At 42.5% G+C, this 17,075-nt stretch overlaps 1 protein-coding gene across 2 annotated transcripts in view; it reads right to left on the bottom strand.

The window, feature by feature from the left end:
* The window catches only part of SOS2 (SOS Ras/Rho guanine nucleotide exchange factor 2), a 67,951-nt gene that overhangs the window by 31,514 nt on the left and 19,362 nt on the right, over window positions 1-17,075 (bottom strand). For both annotated transcript variants that reach the window (XM_029078694.2, XM_029078695.2), the window contains exons 2-6: window positions 6,047-6,172; window positions 5,237-5,368; window positions 3,033-3,197; window positions 1,325-1,528; window positions 247-390 (exon numbers count right to left, since the gene is read on the bottom strand). In XM_029078694.2, the coding sequence (XP_028934527.1) occupies window positions 247-390; window positions 1,325-1,528; window positions 3,033-3,197; window positions 5,237-5,368; window positions 6,047-6,172 (771 nt within the window). The remainder of the gene's footprint in view (window positions 1-246; window positions 391-1,324; window positions 1,529-3,032; window positions 3,198-5,236; window positions 5,369-6,046; window positions 6,173-17,075) is intronic.

Below are 17,075 nucleotides of genomic sequence, written 5' to 3'. Positions count from 1 at the left end.
TCTGTAAAATGGGGATTCAATACCTGCTCTCCCTCCTACTTAGCCTGTGAGCCCCATGTGGGACAAGGACCATGTCCAACCTATTGCCTGGCATCTGTTTATAACAAATTTATACCACTGACTCTCTAGGAAAATTCCCCAATATTTAACTTTTTATTTCACCCAGGTTAAACGAAGGATAAAGATTGAGGGAGGCCTGTGACTGCTTTAGAATTATAGTAAATGAGTATGTTTTACTAAACTTACTTCTGCCAGATCTTCAAAACAGCTGCCAGCTAAAGGATGAGGACTACTCTCATCTGTCATTTCAACAGTGTCCTCAATTAGACCTAAAAGCTTCACGGTCAATTCATGAATATCTGAAATGTTGCTGAATATCATTTCAATATCCTGGAAAGAAAAGGAGTCAACAAATATAAAGGGTATCACCATCATTTGACAACAATATTCCAATCTTGAACTGTGGGAGAAGGTAAATGCCATTCTGCACAAATATTGGGCTTCATAACAATCTGAAGAGCTTCCTTACAAAGACACCTGGAGTGGACTACCCCTTGCTTGCTTAGATAATACATAAGAGGATTTGTCCAATTGGCCCCGGGGTCTCTCCAAATGAAGTCAGTGTGTTCAGCTCTGCGCCCATTTCCAGGACGCTTCCCACCTTCCTGTGGGGACCAGACCCTTGTATCTGAAGGTTACTTAGGTGTGCTCTTGAGCCTGTTAGTGAGAGTCACCCAGCCTGATACCCCAGGCCCTGGTTGCCATCTTGAAAATGTGGTTGGATGAGAGAAGTTAAAAACAGATCTCAGATAACAAAAACAGGTGCAGAACAGGCTCTTTCAGGACCATTCAAGAATAGCAGGATGACACTTGGGAGAGAAGAAGGCTGATTCCACTTAAGAGAAACTTCTATCATACCAGTTGACAGACCTGGAAACACCTGGGAGCAGAGGCAAGGAATGTGTCTGTTTACTGTTATATTGTACTCTCCCGAGTGCTTAGTTCAGTGTTCTGCAAACAGTGCTCAATAAATACGACTGAATGAATATCTGATATACCTCATCTCTGGAGAACCCATTACCACTGCCCAGAAAATTACCTCAACCTTTCTTGAACTTACCGATATTTTTCAGTTGTGTCTTTGTTAGGGGTGATGGCTGGTGCACATTATCTTTATTCAACAATTTACATTTTTTAAAAACAAAAAGGATGCATTTTTGCTCTACATACCAAGGTTGAAACTGAAGCTATGTTTAAGGCTTAAGGATTCTAAGCTTTTACTTTGTGAGATTCAATAAACTCAAAGTCCAAGAAAGATACTTACGTAAGATGAAAACAGCTTTCTGTTAGATAGGAAAGCCTCGCGAAACACTTTTATAATCAGATTTAGCTCTCGCAGGTACTGCCTTTCTTCGGCAATTTCAGTTCTAACTAAGTCGTAGTAATTTAATTCACCTGAAGAAGAGGGCTCATCTTCACAGAGAGAAACCAAACCAATGTCGTCCTGATCGAACATATCCATTAAAACCTGACACAGAAATTTAAATCCATATTTAAACATTGTATTACTTCTACCAGTAACCAGTTAGCACTCAATAAACATGGAGAATTTACTGTCAAATAGTTAACTTACTAAAAAATTCAGTGTGACTAATCTTTGCAGTATTAACCTCTCTGTCAACGTGTCAACTTTTTTCAAATGAGAATAAACTTGGTTGTTGGGTCCAAGAATTAGTACCATAGTTCATTTATTCCTTGAGTGTAAATCTACCCGAACCATATATAAACACTTATGTAGACAGAGATGTACAGATCCCTGAGGAAAAGTGAAGAGACCATTTCACAAATTTTTCATTAAGTGCATTTGGTAAGAATTTAGAATTCAAAGCAGGGACCAACAGAACCCCACTATTTTTGAAACAGGCATGCCCATCTTAAGTTTACAGACTTGCAGCTTCGTTTTGCTACAATGCTGACTCATGTAGTTTTCCTATCCCAGTGTGTTCAAACTCATCCTTCAATAATTTGGGGGGCTACTTTTTAACCACTGTTAAAATCATAAGAGAGTTTCAGAATGGGAAGTAGAGAATGTTGCCCAGACAGAGATCCCCAGAAGAGAAGGAGCAGCCGGAGAAGAAAGATGGCAGAAGAGTGGTTCACAGAGTGGCCCACCTTGGGTGGGCCAGAGTTCCTGCTGACTCCCCTTGGCTAAAGGTCCCTCACAGAGGACTACTTTCATCTGTCATTTCAAGTGTCCTCAATTAGACCTAAAAGCTTCCCGCTCAATTCATGAACATCTGAAATGTTGTTAAATATCACTTCAATATCATACCTGGCCAGCTCAAGGACATAATCGAGTTGAAATTTTTCCTCTTTATTCTCATCTACTGCCTGCCCAGATTTCTAGACTGCTGCTGCTGTCGAGGGGCAGTCAGCAGGAACTCTGGCCCACCCAAGGTGGGCCACTCTGTGAACCACTCCTGCTATCTTTCTTCTACGGCCGTTCCTTTCTCTGCTGGAGATCTCCGTCTGGGCAACATTCTATACTTGCCATTCTGAAACTCTCTTCCGATTTTAACAGTGGTTTAAAAAAAGCCTCCCAAATTACAGAGGGATGAGGTTGAACACACTACTGGGATAGGGAAGCTACTTAAGTCAACATCGTGGCAAAGTGAAGCTGCAAGTCTGAAAACTAAGATGGGCAAGCCTGTTTCAAAAACAGTGGTGTTCTGTTGGTCCTCATTATAGGCAGGGAACGTACCTGCTAATTCTGTTTAATTGTACTCTCCCACATGCTAGTACAGTGCTCTGCACGTAGTAAGTGCTCAATAAATACCACTGATTGACTGATGTGGATTTCTGGAATCATATGTGGTCTATCACACATACTATAAACTTTTAAAAGAAGTTTACTAATAATCTACTGGGAAAAGAAAGAACAAAAAGGACCCGGGAAGCAAAAATGTTCAATATTCACTAAAAGCTGTGTGTCAATGCTTTTGATCCAAATGAGTTTAAAAAACACTTCCTACCTTATCTGCACACATTGATACTTTTATGTCCTGCTGGGAGATTTCATAGTGTCGGATATTGAAAACATAATTACCAGCTAATTTCAAAATATCAGCTGAGATATATTCCAATACGGCCACGATGTAAAGAGAAACATGGTAATCTACTTTATAGCCTAAGACTTCCTGTGAACGAAATGGGAAGAAAAAAACCATAAAAATACTTGCACAATTATCTTACGCACATTCAATATGGTCTCAAATTCATTTGGATAAAGTAACTGCTATATTATTATGAAGTGCCATAGGAACCTATGTGAAGTAAATATTTCCAAAATTAATTCTAGCCTTTGAGTCAGTGTTGGAAGCTTCCAACAAGATCTGGTTCCTATGGTCTTTGTCCCCAGGCATTTCCTCAAAGGTTTAAGAAGTTAAGATTAAAGGCAAGTAATGGATCCATTGATATTCACTTTGCATGACAGTGCAGGGTTGTACCGGTTGCTTATACACTCATCTGCCCTCCCACCTTGTCTCCTTGTCTCCTGGAGAAACATATCCAACTACAAATAATTTTCCAGTTGTTACAAAGACCTTCAAAGACAAAACTAAAGCCCTTTGACAATATTATCCTGATTCTTACAGAAGACTAGAAACTTAACCAAAAAAAACTCTTTTCATATAAGTCCCATGAAAATTTTCTAAAAAAAACTGTTTCCTCTTTTGGCTCAAGGGAACCAGAACACCTTGCCTTTTGACACAAAATCCACTTATTTCAAAAGGTGAAAATGGGTTGATTTGGGAAAATAATTTTTTTTTAAAAGCAGCATGTAATAAAGAAGGCTATATTAGGCATCTGATTATAGTCTTTAATTGGTACAAAAGCAGCAGGAGACATTTTTCTAATAATTAGGGAGGATCCTAAAAAGGTTCCTCCAGATTGAACATCAAAGAGGACTCCAGGAACACTTTTCTGGCTCCAACCTTATAGCCTACTGAAAACCATTTTGCAAAGTCTGAAGAATTATTTTAGAGAACTTTAAAATCTGGAATGGAAGAGTTGCTAGAAACAGAATACCAAAAGCACAGAATCAATGGAAGATGAAAATCACCCAGTCAAACTGGCACAAAGTGAATATTTTGTTGTTGGCTTTTTTAGTTTTTTGTTTTTTTTTAAGATAACCAAAATTTTAGAATGAATATTGAACTAGTCAAAAGACCCCTTCAATTAGCAGGGATTGAGAGTGGAGAGGAGAGAAAGGAGTCACTGGAACAGGTACAGAGTTCACAGGGGAAGTGGTATGAGACAGGTACTGAGAGGTTTAGGGGAGGAGAAGAAGAGCCAGCTCTTATTCCGACTCCTCCGTTGTTGTGGATTGGCCCAAATTCCTGACGTAGGCTCAGGATTCCCAAAAACCAACTACCGTCTTTTGCTGCATGAATACAACTGATATTCATGTAATATATGGGAGGTCAGAGGTTCTGGGGCCTCTTTTATTTATTGCCGAATTATACTTTCCAAGCGCTTAGTATAGTGCTCTACACACAATAAGCGCTCAATAAATATGATTGAGTGAATGGGGCAGGCATCTCTGGAGGTGAATTGCCATCTGCGTTTTCAGGAAAGTGCTTCAAACCAAGCTCTTCAGCCAACTGGTTCGACCAGAAAGGCATTTACCCCTATGGAGTAAGTGCACTGAGCCTCTAAAGTACTTTTGGTTAGCAGCTGCTGTGACATAGTTCTTTCGGCTGGTGCTCAGTGGAAGCCCTCTTTACGATCCCTCGGACCAGTTCATCTATGGCCAGGGTGACAGGGTCCCCAGTACTAAGCTTAATGGCCTAGCAGATAGAGCAGCGGATAGAGCACAGGCCAGAAGGACCTGGGTTCTAATCCCACTCTGCCACCTGTCTGTAAACTCACTGATGGCAGGGAATGTGTCCGTTCATTGTTATATTGTACTCTCCCAAGCGCTGAGTACAGTGCTTTGCACACAGTCAGCACTTGATATGATTGAATATTTATGAATGCTCTGTGACCTTGGGCAAATCGATTTACTTCTCTGTGCCTCAGTTACCTCATCTGCAAAGTGGGGATTAAAGACTTTGAGCCTTCTGTGGGTGGGACAGGGACTGTGTCCAATCCAATTAATTTGTATCTACCCCAGCGCTTAGTACGGTTTGTGGCACATTTGTATTAAAGATCTGCCTTATGATTGATTTTTCCATACCTTTAATGATGGATGAATTTTATCCACAGGTAGTAAGAGGGGATTTCTTCGTTTCCTTTTCTCAATGGCAGACTGCGCATCAGCAATGGCCCACTTGTCAATTGGATGGGGAAATGTCTTTTGAACTCGCTCCTGGACACAGATGATAGAAATTCATTGTCTTTGCCGTTCAAAACCCCACATAAATTAAGTGTTAATACATCCCTCAAAATATGGGAGAATCAAGCCCAACATTTTTGAGATACCTTACACTGTTAACAATTTGAATTTCCCCAAATTTAATTTAGAAAGAACAAGCAAACAAGGCAGGCTTCATCACTAAGATTTGAAAGGTAACATGATTTACTATCTCTCAGACATTTTGCTCCTCTAAAAGCAAACTAGTCACTGTTTGTTCCTTGCTCTCCCCTCACCCGCCACTGACCTCTCCTCTATACTCTTTGAACATGTCTGACACGCCATCATTCTCCCCATCCCCAAAACCCTACTAAAACCATATCTCCTCGAGGAAGCCTTCTCTGACTAAACTTCCATCTCTCCAGCCATGCGCTTGGCTCCCATCCCCTAACCATTTATGTATTGACTGGATTTACGTACACATCCTTCTACTTGATTCTTTCCCTCACCTATGATTGATTTTAATGTCTGCCTCCCCCCACTAGACTGTAAGCTCTTTGAAGGTAGACAACTAACTGTACTGTAATCATCCAAGTGCTTAGTACAGTGCTCTCTACAAAATAAGCATTCACATATCATTGATTGCCTGCCATTCACTGACAGACTATAAAATGAGGACTTATCTTTTCTTACCTCCACATCTTGAACTGTCCTTGGTTGTGCGATGCATAATTTACTGAGCAGCTGAAGAATCAACTCTTCAATATAATAGAGGGAATCTTCTTTTGCTGCGAGATTTGGGTGAACTTGCTGCTGAACCTATAAAAACAAAATAAATTATTTTCTCAGTTTACAAAGCTACACTGAGGGATGCTGGGTGCTGATCAGAATCCAACAAAGAGAGGTCTTTATGCCACTTATCAGTATGATCATTACAGACCCCTGAGGGATAGGAACCATGCCTAATTCCTAACTGGGTACTCTTTCCCAGCTTAGCATAGTGCTCTGCACACAGTAAGTGTAAAACTATAAGCTTGTATGTCTAGTAACTTTATGATAAACTCTCTTGAGCACTTAGTAGTGTTTTACATACAGTAGGCACTCAAATACCACTGATGCTGATTGACATTAATAGTATTACAATATTGTATCTTTTTAAAATATAGGGTGCCTCAGCATTTAAGCACTCCCCGCCACCCATAGCCATTTTGTATCCTGATTTACATACTCCATTTAAACATTTTTACTCGATCAATGGTATTTATTGAGCGCTTGCTGGGTATAGAACATTATTCTAAGTGCTTGAGAGAGGAACGAACAACAGATTTAGAAATATTCCCACCCACAAGGAGTCTGCAATCTAGCGAAAAAAATTTTAGGCTGTGGTAACTGTGAGGTTCAAACCTACGCCACTGAAATGACTAGAGTTTATATTCAGCACCTCTGACCACTCAGCTACAGGGCCCTCTCAAATGTACACTTTTTGCAACATGTGTTTAATGTCCCAGATAAGAACTGAAAGAAGCAGTTGGGTTTTTAAATTCCAAGGATTGGCGCCCTGACAGAACCACTACTCAGGTATCCAGATCAGCTGCATCAAGACCCTAAAAGGTGAGAACACTGGCACCACTAAATCCCTCTACCACGCAGAGAGCATCATCACATATAAAAATTATTGAGCGCCTGGGTACCAGCACTTGGAGGAAATGCAGAAGCATAAAATATTTTCTCCCCTCAGGAGGAGTTTACCGTTTAAAGAGGAAGATTAAACGAACAAAAATGATTAAGAGTGAGGGACTATAGAAACAGAAGAGGAAAAAAGGCAATTATGAACATACAGGTAATTAATTGCATAAGAGTGCTGAGGTGAGTGAAGGCTGGCATGACCTGAAAGAAGGGGTGGGTGGGGGAGTGAGATTAACTCATGATCTATTTGCCAAGTCATTCCCAGACCAATAAACAGAACTACTCAAAGGAGAAGAGGGAACATGGTACTGGTAAATTAAAGTAGGGTGAATGTACTATGCAAATGGTGTAGTGACATTGATTCAGTGCTTCGGATTTTTAAAAATCACTCTGCAAAGCTGCTTCAGCGTGTTTTAATGAGCCCTACCAAAGCGAGCCATTCTCTGAGAGTAAAGAGTTTAAGTCTTCTCTGATTAACCTTTCATTTCCCCACCCTATTTGCTTTCCCTTCTGTGTCACCTCTGCCCTTCGGTCTGTACCCCTTAACCACCCTCCACAGACCTTATGTATCTAGTCTTCTACCCTGCTACAGGTCTTGGTGGATCAACTGCTGAAGTGCTTTCCGTGGTACGGCAAGTGATTCTGGAGCTAAAAATCCCTGCTTGACTTTAGGGTACACATTTGCCTTGAGTACAAGACGCAGCTTGTCTTAGGATGCTAATTTTATCAACTACCCACTTCTGTGCTGGCACAAGGAGAGAGTTCAAAGCCGGAATGTATTCAGAAGGGAGTCAGGCCAATGTTGGTTATCTCTTTACAAAGATACTGCGCTAATTCCCTAATTTGACTTTTTCGTCTACAGTTATTCAGTGTCTACTGTGTATCACAGCACTGTGAAGAGCACAAAGAAAGAATATGAACTAAAGAGCTTACAATCTAAAACATAAATTCTATAACAAGATGCTGTTCCTTAATCATTTCATATTTCAACAACAAGAGTAGAAAAACATTTAAAAAAATTAGTATTATCGCTTAATACTACATCCACGTCATTTTGCATTTCCAAGTTCTTTTGTCTCAGCACCCTAGAGATAGTTATAAGATAAACATTACCTCACCAGTATTCACTAACCATATTTTTCTAGAAGCGCAGCCAGGAAAAAAAAAAAGCACAATTAAAATCATCTTCATCCTTTAAGAGTGGATTAACAAGTCAGACCTGTAGCGTAGTTATACCAACCTCTAGGTAGATATTTTCAACTACCATAAAGTCTCTTCACTAATGCCACAGCCACGTGCTGTTACGATGAATGGAACTGGAAATCTGGAACTGGAATTAAGGCAGACATAGGACCACCGCAAAGATGTCCAGCAATCAATCAATCGGTGGCATTTATTGAGCGCTTACTGGGTGCAGAGCACTGTACTGAGCGCTTGGGAAAAGTACAATATAACAGAGTTGGGCAACGTAATCCCTGCCCACAAGGAGATTGGGGTCTCCAGCCCCATTTTCCCCTTTCAACAGGGCGTTGCTCAAGCCAGAGAACCATGAGTCAGTTAACCAAGGCAAGGGACCAGGATAGGGCTCTGCACCTCCTATGCTTTTGTCTCCCCTTTTTCAGTGCTCTGGCATCAGTCCCTAGAGTTGTTCCTGCTGTGGCTCCGCTGGAAAAGGACAGAGAGACTAAGGGCTCTATCCATGCTGTCTCTCCCAGCCCTGAAGACAGTCCCTCTACAGATCTGCAGAAGCTGAGAATAGGACAGGATTCAATCATATTTATTGAGTGCCTGAGTGCAGAGCACTGTAATCATAATAATAACTGTGGTATCTGTTAAGCACTTACTTGGTGCCAGGCACTGTATTATGCACTGGGGTGGATATGAGCAAATCGGGTTGGACACAGTCCCTGTCCCAAGTGGGGCATGCAATCTCAATCACCATTTTACAGATGAGGTGCAGAGAAGTGAAATGACTTGTCCAAGGTCATACAGCAGACATGTGGCAGAGCCACAATGAGAATCCATGACTTTCTGAATCCCGGGCCCATGCTCTATCAAGTCCACCATGCTTAGTCATTGTACTAAGCACTTGGGAGAATACAATGAAATAGAGTTGGAAGACCCATTCCCTGCCCACAACGAATTTACAATCTAGAGGAAAGGCAGGGATAGTCAATGCTACGGAAGAGCAGATCCCTGCATAAAGCTGGAACTGCTGAGGAGCTGGATTGTAGACCATGTACACTAGAGGAGTGTTACACCGTGGCCTCCTTGATAAGAAAAATAGATACTCAGAGAGTGACAAATTCCAAAAGATGTAGTTCCCAATTCAAATATATTCATATCCTCTTGGCAAGACAAGGTTTACTTGAAAACTAATCATAAAAACTTTATCAGAGAGAGTCGAATGTTTCAATAAACGTTTTCAAAAAATCCAACTGGCCACAATCCTATAATAGCATACATTTTAATGCTCTATTGATGCTTATAGTCAACCCCATTATGAATTTATGAACATATTAAATTATTAGCATGTTATATAATTGCTGGGATAACTCTAGGCTTTGCACTCAGGTCTGGGTAAGCCATAGCATGATTACAAGGGCATCCACACAAGATGGGAATCTTGAAAAGTACCTATCACTGAAAGCCTTCCTATTACTCAAAGATTAAAATCCAAACCAAGGAAGTTGCTTCCTTTCTCCTTGTCAACTTATGATTTTTTGTTTTACATTTTTCACAGTTTAGCTTCCTAATCTGTTATTTATCACTAATGAACAAAAACCTACCCTAACCTCCTAGGTTTTATAACGTTTCCAAGAGCTGGGGGAAATGACCAAACCATATGGAAGAGGGCAAAAATTACAAGATGAGTTGAGTACTACAAAGAATCTAGTCACCCCCCACGCTCCCTGAACTCCACACTCAAACACAACTAGTGCATAAAGTTTGGGCCTGGGAGTCAGAGATCTGGGTTCTAATCCTGACTCTGCCACCTGTTTGCTGTGTGACTTTGGGCAAGTCACATAACTTCTCTGTGCCTCAGTTACCTCATCTGTAAAATGGGGATTGAGACTGTGAGCCCTATGTGGGACAGGGACTGTGTCCAACCGTATTATCTTGTTGTCTACCCCAGAGTTTAGTATAGTGCCTGGCACATAGTAAGGGCTTAAAAAATACCACAGTTATTCCTACCCTCACACAAACACCCACACACTCCCTCAAAGACATAGGTATTAATGTCTGTCTCCCCCTCTAGACTGTAAGCTCATTGTGGATAGGGAGTATGTCTGTTATACTGTCATATTGGACTCTCTCAAGTGCACAGTACAGTGCTCTACACACAGTATAAGAGCTCAATAAATACAACTGTCTGATTGAATGCCTTGACAGATTTGACTATTTGCTAGGCATACAGTGGAGTAGCAGCAGAAGTGAAATAAGAGCTGAAAACAGCAACCAGCAGCTGCCTGAGAGTCCCGCTGCGATTGCTCTGGGTAGAGCCTGTCAAGGCCCAGTGGGGTTAGAACTCAGGGCAGCCAGCAATATACTCAGCTGTGGTTTCTTTTATCTTCTTTCGCTGCTGCTGCTCAGTGCCAAGCTCTCTAACTCTATCTCCCTGACCAAAAGAAGCTGCCACTCCTCCCTTCCCCTGGCAAAGGGGCAAACTCACAGAAGGGCTAAAATCCAGATGTTCAGCAAGGCTGCCGGCCAGCCCAATCACCAGTAAGTCTGACCCCCTCCTGTGTTGCCCTTATACTTGGATTTGTGCCCTTTATTTATCCCATCCTCAGCCCCATAGCACTTAAGTCTATACCCATAATTTATTCATTTACATTAATGCCTGTCTCTCCCTCTACACTGTAAGTTCCCTGTGGGCAGTAAGCATGTCAATTCTTATACTGTACTCTCTCCCGAGAGCTTAGTATGACACTCTGCACCCAGTACGCACTCGATAAATGTGACTGATTGACTGAGGGATACTAGTCAGTGGCAAAATTTCATCTTGTACAGTGACAAAGGGAGAAAGAGGGGCACCTGTAGAAAGGAGACATGCAACCGGGGGGGGGGGGGTTCCCCAAGTGAAAGAGGAATTTGGGGAGTCCTTTTATCTTTATGTCCCCTAGTGCAACACCTCCCCTAACAAGAGGCCAGGGAAATGGTATGAGAGAGTATGGGTATGAAATGTATGGGCTAGAGGCAAGAGCAAGAAGGCATTTAGGTGGTCAGTGTAGAGGAAGGGGAGAATAAAATCAACTGGTGACCTACTGGGTGCAGAGCACTGTATTATGGGCTTGGGAGAGCATAATAAAATCAGTAGACATAATCCTTGCCCTCAAGGAGTTTATGATCTAATGGGGAAAACAGACACTAAAATAAACTGCAGGTAGGAGAAAGCAGTAAGAGTACAAGGGCATATAAACTGGGAATGTCACGGGAGAAGGAAGGGAGACAACAAGAACAGAGTCCTGAAAGTCTTTTTTATCGGAATCTCTGGGGACCGGGAACTGGACTGGGGCTTCCTAGAAGGAAGTGGATTCGGGCTAATGAGAAAACTGGAGTTTGGCCAATCAGGATATGGTCAGGGAATTTATTAAACCTGGGTAAATGTCTGTGGCATTCCTTTGGCCCTGGATCTTGGTAGCAAATGTTTTCTTTGAAACTATTATAGTTAAATAAACAACTCTGTGCTAAATACCAATCTCTTCATTATGCTATAAGATCAAGGTCAGAGTTTTTCTCACCTGAATGTCCTCAAAGGACGTGAGCTAATCCTGGAATGCAGCAGTACAAAAAGGGACAGGGGGACTGAGGAAGTCACATACAAGAACACATCACAATTCTGGACCTCTATCTATCTGCCATGTGAGCTGAGAGAAGGGGCCCCAGAGGAAAGGCACCTTGGAAAAAGACAAGGTGGCTGAAGGCATTAAATACTCCTTCAAAGAGTAAATAAGTCACAGGTCACTGCAGAGTAAATCTGTTTAAAACAATCTAGGGAAGAATCTAAACTGGGGAAAATTGTCTTCTCTTCCAGGAGTCTATTTTTGGCTCATTTTGCTTTAGCAATTGTGTTGAGTAGAACCATATGAAATGTGCTTGTTAAATGGCAACCGTTGGTTTGTTTTGTTCACTTAGTTCTCTAAACCACCTTTGCTTCTTACTAAAAAGCTTTTATACCTTGTAAAAAAAAAAAAGAAAAAAAAAAGAAAAACAAATCTTGAGAAGATGATATGCTCTTGGGCAACCCAAACCCACAATCTTAGGCAATCCCAAAGATGCTCCTGAAAGTTACTAAGTGCAAAACAATAAAGTACCTAATCTTAGTGGCCTGGGGCTAAACAAACTTGATCCCAACTACTCCCAGGTCTAATCTGCCCAACAGATGACAACAGAGTTCTCTCTGGTGGGGAAGCTTCAAAGAATTGAAAGACTTGAGGTTGTAAAACTCTTTATGTGCAGGGTCTGGGGAAATCGATGAGTACACTCAGCTCTCTTACACAAGGAGGGTGATACATTCCCGATGAAGCTGCCTTTAAGGAAAATGCCTTGTCCAACACAGAACACAACCAGTTTTTCAATGACACCTCACATGCTATCCCGATAGAAGCATGTGGTCAAAAGAATGTTTCTTAATGAATTTCCAGCATTCTCTTCAAAACACGTTAATGAAAACAAGCACTATTGGTAAACTGAGTCTGGAGGTCAGACTATAAACTGAATTTAATGGCTGGTGATGATAATAATAATAATAATAATGTTGGTATTTGTTAAGCGCTTACTATGTGCCGAGCACTGTTCTAAGCACTGGGGTAGACACAGGGGAATCAGGATGTCCCACGTGGGGCTCAAAGTCTTAATCCCCATTTTACAGATGAGGTAACTGAGGCACAGAGAAGTTAAGTGACTTGCCCACAGTCACACAGCTGACAAGTGACAGCTGGGATTCGAACTCATGACCTCTGACTCCAAAGCCCGTGCTCTTTCCACTGAGCCACGCTGCTTCTCTAGCTTCTCTAGCTCAGTTTGCTGGTGAAGCCAGCAAAGAGTTACACGGTAACGAGATTTACACTCTAACAACCCATGTGTCACAGGCTTATCATGTCATAGCCTGCACTTTCCATATGGGGCTTTTTAAGCACATACTTGGGCCATGAAGATGATGATGATGAAGGCATTTGTTAAGCACTTACTATGTGGTAAGCATTGTTCTTAAGCAGTGGGGGAGAAACAAGGTAATCAGGTTGTCCCAAGTGGGGCTCACAGTTTTAATCCCTATTTTGCAGATGAGGTAACTGAGGCACAGTGAAGTTAATGACTTGTCCGAAGTCACACAGCTAGTAAGTGATGGAGCTGGGACTGGAACCTACGACCTGACTCCCAAGCCCGTGCTCTTTCCACTGAGCCAAGCTGCTTCTCTAGCCACGCTGAAGAGTGTGGGTTGCATTATTGTAACTGAGCATCTTACTCATATATAACCATTCCATAATTACTTTATACTCTAAAGACTGGGGACTTAAGATTAAGAACCCTTGTGAGTTTTAATTTTAGCTTTTTAAAAACCGTTTAGATCTGTTCTGAGAGGAAGTTGTACTCCTCATTAGATCATACTATTTGTACTGCTGTTGTGTCTCAGAGGTAGAAGGAACCCACGGAGGCTTGTCTATAATATTAGACTTTAGTATTAGACAAGATTCTTAGTTCCTTATACCTGCAACAGAGCTTTCTTGTATTTCTGCTGCAGAACAGTTTCTTGCCATTTGGCACTGGAACTTGCTCAGTGACAGGTGGCTCAGAAACAGAAGGAAGGAAAAAAAATCCCCACAGAAAAGTCAAAGGGGTTCGTAGGGTGGAGGCTTTACAAATGCAGATGAAGGTATTGTGTGGGGCCTTGAAAGACTGGCTTTCAAAATTGGAAGTCTGAGTCCACAGTTGATGCTAATGTAGAGTTGTCCTTTGGTCTGAAGAAGATGCTGATGACAGGGAGACTGTACCCATGGTTGCGTGTGTCAGAGGGAATCACTTGCCCACTTGGTCCATGAAAATACAGTAGTGTATTTTTTTTGGTCCACGAATATGTTGTATAACTCTTGAAAGAAAAGCAAGAAGAGTGATGGCTCTGATTTTGGAATTTTCAGAAGCCAGTTCGGGTTCTAAAACTATAAGAGAGAAAGAAAAGCACTACTCCCTCTGGTTGTTTTTTTTTTTTTGTTGCTGTTGTTATTGCTTTTAAAACAGTTGAGAATGCAGATCGGGAGACAGAGTTACAGAACAAGATCATAGTGGTCAGAGTGACTACTGTTCCCAACAGAAATTTAAGTAGCACCTACAATAAACCTGAATCCTCAGATCCTGTGACCCCTCTCCTCAGAGCAGTGATTATGCAAGGGACTAAAATAATAGAAAAGAGAAAAGTTGATCTATATTTAACTACACTACCTCAAGATACAAGGAAAACTCTGCCCCCCAAAACCTGGATAGTCTGCCAGAACACGATCGGCAGTATTTCAAAAAGTACCTCATCTAAATTAGCCAGCAAGTAAAAATGACCAAGTCCCCCTGAATGTTTATGCAATGTATGTGGGCTGTGTATTCTTTGTACTATCCCTCTATATATGATCTAGAAAGAGCAGGTAAATAATTTAAAACCACGCTCACTGAGTAGTGTCTTTGGGGCTTAGGTTTATGAATTAGTAAACTACTTCCTAAATGGAAGTTCAAGACATAGTGATTGCATGGCCTAGTGGAAAGAGAGCTAGGTTGGGGAGTCATTTGACCTGGGTTCTAATTCAGCACTATCCCTTGTGAACTGAGGCAAGCCACAACTTCTTTATGGTTCAGTATCATCTGTAAAATAGGGAGTAAACACTTGCTCTCTCGCCTATTTAGACCGTAAGCCCCATGAGTGGCAGGGACTGCATCTGACCTGATCGTCCTGTATCTTCTCTAGAGCTTACTACAGTGTTTGGTACACACCATGCACTTAACACATACCACAATTATTACAATGACTGTACTTTGCATTTTCTTTAGGAATGGGACAATTAGGCTTAGCCAGTCAAGACGAACATTCCCATAAACAAGCAAAAGATAAGTTAAAGAAAGGGCGATATCAAGATAGCATCATCATCATCATCATAATGACTCATTCATTCATTCAATAGTATTTATTGAGCGCTTACTATGTGCAGAGCACTGTACTAAGCGCTTGGGATGAACAAGTCGGCAACAGATAGAGACAGTCCCTGCCGTTTGACGGGCTTACGGTCTAATCGGGGGAGACGGACAGACGAGAACAATGGCAATAAACAGCATCGAGGGGAAGAACATCTCGTAAAAACCGATGGCAACTAAATAGAATCGAGGCGATGTACAATTCATTAACAAAATAAATAGGGTAACGAAAATATATACAGTTGAGCGGACGAGTACAGTGCTGTGGGGATGGGAAGGGAGAGGTGGAGGAGCAGAGGGAAAAGGGGAAAATGAGGCTTTAGCTGCGGAGAGGTAAAGGAGGGATGGCAGAGGGAGTAGAGGGGGAAGAGGAGCTCAGTCTGGGAACGCCTCTTGGAGGAGGTGAGTTTTAAGTAGGGTTTTGAAGAGGGAAAGAGAATCAGTTTGGCGGAGGTGAGGAGGGAGGGCGTTCCAGGACCGCGGGAGGACGTGACCCGGGGGTCGACGGCGGGATAGGCAAGACCGAGGGACGGTGAGGAGGTGGGCGGCGGAGGAGCGGAGCGTGCGGGGTGGGCGGTAGAAAGAGAGAAGGGAGGAGAGATAGGAAGGGGCAAGGTGATGGAGAGCCTTGAAGCCTAGAGTGAGGAGTTTTTGTTTGGAGCGGAGGTCGATAGGCAACCACTGGAGTTGTTTAAGAGGGGAGTGACATGCCCAGATCGTCTCTGCGGGAAGATGAGCCGGGCAGCGGAGTGAAGAATAGACTGGAGCGGGGCGAGAGAGGAGGAAGGGAGGTCAGAGAGAAGGCTGACACAGTAGTCTAGCCGGGATATAACGAGAGCCCGTAATAGTAAGGTAGCCGTTTGGGTGGAGAGGAAAGGGCGGATATTGTAGATAATGACGGCATTTGTTAAGCACTTAGTATGTGCCAAGCACTGTTCTAAGCGCTGGGGTACTTTCAAGATAATCGGATTGGACACAGCAGACGTTTGGATTTAGGCTACTAAGATTTACAAGGGAGGATCGATGGATCAATCAATCAGTAGTGTTTACTGAGCGCTATGCACAGATCACTGTACTAAGTGCTTCGTAGAGGACAATACAGCAGAATTAGCAGACACATTCCCTGCCCGTAACGAGGATAGGAAAGCTGGAATCATGGGTCCTGGGACAAGAATAACACAGGAAGCACAGGATCTCAGTCTCACCGCTGCCTCAAAGATAACACTCCCAGGATAGAAATCAGAAGGACGTCAAAAAAAGTTTCAGACTCACAAGAGTTTTTTAGGGAAGTGGATATTTAGAAGTACACGAACTCTGGTCTACACCCGCTGCCTAGAATTCCTTAACTCCAATTCTCTCCTTGACGCCCTCCAATCTGGCTTCTGTCCCCTCCACTCTACCGAGATTGCTCTCTCTAAGGTCACCCATGACCTCCTTCTTGCCAAATCCAATGGCTTCTACTCTATCCTAATCCTCTTTGACCTCTCAGCTGCCTTTGACACTGTAGACCATCCCCTTCTCCTCCACACCTTATCTCACCTTGGCTTCATGGACTCCGTCCTCTCCTAGTTCTCCTCTTATCTTTCTGGCCGATCGGTCTCCTTGGCAGGCTCCTCCTCACCCTCCCATCCTCTAACTGTAGGAGTTCCTCAAGGGTCAGTTCTGGGCCCTCTTCTGTTCTCCATCTAGACTCACTCCCTCGGTGAACTCATTTGCTCCCAAGGCTTCAACTATCATCTCTATGCAGGTGACACACAAATCTACATCGCTGCCCCTGTCCTCTCCCCCTCCCTTCAGGCTATCTCCTCCTGCCTGCGGGACGTCTCTACCTGGATGTCTGCCCACCACCTAAAACTCAACA

The sequence above is a fragment of the Ornithorhynchus anatinus genome, chromosome 14 (assembly GCF_004115215.2).
Source record: "Ornithorhynchus anatinus isolate Pmale09 chromosome 14, mOrnAna1.pri.v4, whole genome shotgun sequence".
Classification (NCBI taxonomy): Eukaryota; Metazoa; Chordata; class Mammalia; order Monotremata; family Ornithorhynchidae; genus Ornithorhynchus; species Ornithorhynchus anatinus.
Note: the sequence above shows the minus strand (reverse complement) of the source record. Positions and strands in the feature narration are given on the sequence as shown.